Source organism: Primulina eburnea, chromosome 13 (assembly GCF_022965805.1).
Source record: "Primulina eburnea isolate SZY01 chromosome 13, ASM2296580v1, whole genome shotgun sequence".
NCBI lineage: Eukaryota > Viridiplantae > Streptophyta > Magnoliopsida > Lamiales > Gesneriaceae > Primulina > Primulina eburnea.
Genome location: NC_133113.1, coordinates 1,221,277 through 1,226,373, shown reverse-complemented (window position 1 = coordinate 1,226,373; position 5,097 = coordinate 1,221,277). Strand labels below are relative to the sequence as shown.

Sequence of the window (5,097 nt, the reverse complement as noted above, 5' to 3'; positions counted from 1 at the left end):
TTCATAGTTATCTCAATACAAATGAAAGGTAGATCTTCGAAAAGATTACAAACTTTTTGGGAGTTCATGAGCTAGAAAAGATGTTTGCTAAAAAAATATAAAAGACATTATAAGATGTTAAAATATGTTGTTTAATAGCTTGGCAAAAACTTGTGCGAGACGGTCTCACGGGTCGTATTTTGTGAGACTGATCTTTATTTGGATAATCAATGAAAAAGTATTACTTTTTATGCTAAGAGTATTACTTTTTATTGTGAATATGAGTAGGGTTGACCCGTCTCACAGATTGTGATCCGTGAGACGATCTCACATGAGACCTACTCTAATAGCTTATATGTGGTTTTAAAAAAGTTGGATCACTCAAAGTTATTTTTTCGAAGAGCTTATTTAGTATTTCTAAAACCTATAATAATTTAACATCCCAAAATTCAATGAAGGAGATCTCAATTTATGTCCAAAATTATTTTTTCATATCAGAGACAAAGACTTTTTTATTTAGGACGCTAGCGTTACATATATGATATCATCCTTAAACTTTCACAAAAGAGCTTAGTTCCCTGAAATGCTTCCAAGGCATGTCCCAGACCACGGCCTCGTAATTTCCCGGCGCATTGCCGGCAGCCTTATCATTCGCGATGATGACCAATCTGTAATTCGTACCTTCGACTACTTGGGTTTCACCCTTCACCACCTTTACAAACTCCAACTGCGCGTTAGCCTTCTTGTTGTGCTCCGACACCGCGAATCTAGCGATTTCCAACACTTTTAGAACATTTACGTTCGGAATCGGCTGCCAGTTGCCAACGATGACACTAGGCGAAATGGCCAAGGCTTGGTAATGAAATGATGCCACCAATATCAAGAGGATCGCTGAGAGAAGAGGGCAAGATTTCAGTTGCATTTTTATTTTTATTTTTTGCTGTGAAGAATGCTTTGTTTTAGTTTCTTTCTTCTTTGTGTGGAAATAGGCAGTGATGCTGTGTGATTTATATAGCACTGCAACAACTTTGCAATTGTGTCATTTGACATATTTGCCCTCAGCTTTTGGTTAGTTGCCTGTTTTTAACTCCAGGTGTGTTTGGTTTAGTGGATTAAATAAGGATAGATTAATAGTCCAATATTTATCGTTAAAATTTTAAGTTGTTTTAATAATCATTTTGATCCGGTTTAAGATCCAATTTTATGGATAACTATTTGATAAATAAAATTGGATCTTAAACCGGGTCAAAATGATTATTAAAACAACTTAAAATTTTAACGATAAATATTGGACTATTAATCTATCCTTATTTAATCCACTCAACCAAACACACCCCAGATGTATGTAATATATATACTTTTAAGATTACAATAATATTGTCATTATGCACACACATTTTGGGAACTATTTTTTATACAAGTGAGTCAATAATTATTTATTATAATATTAGACACTTTTTGTGTAAAATAATAGATAAATTTAAATTTATATAATTTAATTCAAAATTTATTTTTTATAATATAAAATGAATTGAATTTTTTTTACTGAAAAATGTATATATTAGAAATAAATAAAATACAATTACAAATGATAGATTATGTTAAATAATTATTAATCTTTACTACTCCAAAATAGGGGATGCAATTTCAAATTGAGAGTATTTTAGGTAAAAACAAAAAAGGCTTCACCAAGCACATCAAATTGTTTTGCACATACATTGTATGTATAATGGAAAATTATTATTTCAAAAAATAAAAAGGATAAAATTATATTTTTGGTTATCTAACTTAAATGTTTTTCATATTCAACTATGGTATCGGTCAATTCATATTTGTGATCCTCTAGCTTGCACATATTTTTCAATTTTAATCATTTTTTACGTTGCATCATACATGTCTACAATAAGTATCATCGTCACGTCATTAATTTTTCGATGACACACCATCATATTCAGGTGACATGTCTTCATTTTCCCCTGATAATTCAACTCTTAGTTGAAAAAATGTGTAAATTAGTGGACAAAAATTATAAATTGACTAATAACATGACAAAAATGAAAAACATGCAAGTTATACTACCAAAATTTTAATTTTCCATGTGTATAAAATAGTGTCTACAATATATAATTATATATTTAATTCATATTTTTATTTTACCAACTAAACTAAATTTAATTTAATTTTACTAACAATAATATATTTTATAAAAAAATAAAATATAATTATAAATGATGGATAATTTTTAAAATGTATTTTAATTGTTTAACAATGTGAATATTTTATGTATAACAAAAAGTTTCTTCACCGTCTTCAAGTATAGAGTCCGAGTGGATAGAGTAAGTGAATGTTTAACCAATAGTCAAGAATTCGATTATTACTATCAAAACCTTCTCGGACGAGCTTTGTATGCATGATTTACATGGCTAACGTGGTTTGCATACTGTTATATTACTCCGAAATTTTTTCAATATGCACCGAAACGTAACGGCTGCGGGTTACCACATCATATAAAAAAAAGCTTCTTCTCCAACCACACCATTTTTTTAAGGGATATGCAGTGAATTTTAGTTAAAGCTTTTATTGTCTTTTAGGAAGATTATGATGAAGGAAAGTGGGGAACTGAAAAATTACAACTTCTGTTTGGACAAGTACTTTAAAATATTTTTATTGTTTTATAAGTGAAAAAATTAAATTATGTGTTTCTATAATAGTTTAGTAAAAATTTTTGTGAAAAATATTTTTAAAAAAGTGTTATCAAAGTATAATTTTTAAATAACAATTGAGAGGTTTTTTATGTGTCAGGATCGGTTATGGGGGCCCCGACTGAACATCAGTTACGAAGCTGTGCATCAGTCGTTGACCCTTCTGACTAATCTACCAATGAGCTGCAATAGCTCGTGTTCTAAGAATAAATACACCGATGAATTAGATCGAGTTTGGTTAAACAACTAAGCGGAAGACACTCAAAATAATCCTTCGTTAAGAAAACAAACTGATCAATTTTATATATCTTGTGCAACTGGTTAACTGAAGAAAAGAAGTCAGTTAGAGCTTATATCAGTTCGGTTATGGACAGAACTGAACTGATATCAGCTGGACTGATGAAACAATTAAGAACAACACAGTTAAACAGTTAGACTGAAAACAAAACACAAGATATGTTTATGGATGTTCGGAGACTTCAACTGCTCCTACGTCACCCCTTCTACCTCCTCGGGTAGGATACACTAGAAGACTTTGATTTATACAAACCTTTGTACAAACCCACCCAGCTTAGGACTTACCCACTGCCTAACTGAACTCCTAGTTCTAAACTGAAGGCATCACCTTCCAGTCAACACTTCTTTAACGTCTATGTGAGAAAGACTACATACACATGTTTTACGTCTGTGTGCAAGACGGAATCTGAGATGATGAGTGAGTGTGTGTGTGTGTGTGTGTGAGAACTGATCAATGAACACTACCCGAAAGTGTTCTCACACACTGAGGGAAAAAGGCTTCTAATCTAAGCTGATAATACAATGAAGTGTTCCCTCTGGGCTGATTGCTTCTAACAAGCTGATATGTAATAAGCGTGCCCTTGTTCTCTGTTCTAGTTTTTCTCAGTGTTAGTCTTCACTGAACTCCAGCTTCTATTTATAGGCGTTTGGCTGACCGTACAGTAAGACTCAATAATGTGTCCGTTGCATTTTGAATTTGTTCCTCGACATCTTTCCGGAACTTTTGGCTTTAAGCTCTGATGCAACGTCTCTTATTGTACTGTGGTAGTACAATAGCTTTTGTACCTTCGTGCTTAGCTGGATTCCATTATTAAGCTTGTCTTGATCTGCAACTGATTGACTCTGACTGATGCTTTCAACTGGTCAGTTGAACTGGTCTTCTGTTGGGCTGGTGAAATCAGTTGAACTGATTTCACTCTTTCAGTTGAACTGGTCAGCTGGGCTCTTCATCAGTTGAACACTTCATCAGCTGGCCGGGCTTCTGAAGGTCTTCTGCTGAACTGCTCATCAGCTGGACATTCAGTTGAACTAGTCTTTCAGTTGGCACTTCAGTTCTACTGTTTTCAGTTTACGCGATCAGTTGGACGTCTTCAGTTAGCATTCCTCGACAGCTTTAGTTTTGGCTCGTAACTGATTATTTCAGTTCCAGCTTACTGCACACTAAGGTAGATTATTAGAAACAAAATAACAAGTTTTGTTAGCATCAAAATTAAGCAAAGATTGCGAACTTGAAAAGTTCCAACAATCTCCCCCTTTTTGATGATCACAAAACTTGAACAGTTAAAGTGATATGATTATCCCCCTTTGTGAGAATCAAAAACATTTAAGCAATCAAAACAAAAATTCAGTTCCAGGAGTGAATGCTCCCCCTTACTAACTGAATTAATAAGAAAAACAATTTAAAAAGAAACTAAGATAATTCAGTTTGAGGGATAACAAATTTGAAAAATATATATATTTTTTTTTAAAAAAAAAAACTCCCCCTCAACAACTGAATTGAAAAAATCATTTTAAAATATGAATTTAAAGGAAAACTCCCCCTTAAAAATATAAATAGTCACACGATTTTAAAATTATTTTAAAGCAGCAATAATCATGCAAGCAGTTAAGGCTACACAAAACTGGGATTATCAGTTCAGATACATTTAAACAAACTGAATAACATGATGTTCATTTAAACAAATAAACTTCCCTTGTATTACAATTAAGCACACCAGTTATGTAAGGGAAAACTGCTACTACATTTAGCTGGATTTTAAACAACATCAGTTATCAATCAGTTTACACATAATAGAACTAAATGTACCAACTATCGGTTGCCTTGAATCCTTGAAAGACTGCAAAGTCTTAATTTCCTTTTGATAGATGAACAGCTAACTGCTTTGAACTTGAGGTCCTGTGCTAGCCAACTGGTTTAGCTGATGCAAACTGGACTCAACTGATTGCTGAACCGCATTGATCATTTCTCCTGATCTGATATGGCAGTTAAGCGGCGGCACTTCTGATGATTAGGCTCCAGTTAACTCATCAGTTTCAGCTGGTAGTTGGGTTTCGTCTGTTGATCAGTTTAACTGGTAGGCTTGCAACTGAAATCTTGTTCGCATATCAGTTTTGCTGT

General features: G+C 33.1%; 1 protein-coding gene across 1 annotated transcript; it reads right to left on the bottom strand.

Annotated features, from left to right (window-relative positions):
* Window positions 1-529: 529 nt before the first annotated feature.
* Window positions 530-901, bottom strand: LOC140809129 (cysteine proteinase inhibitor 1-like). The gene has a single exon (XM_073166619.1). It carries the CDS (start codon window positions 899-901, stop codon window positions 530-532), a length of 372 nt encoding a protein of 123 aa, XP_073022720.1.
* Window positions 902-5,097: the final 4,196 nt, after the last annotated feature.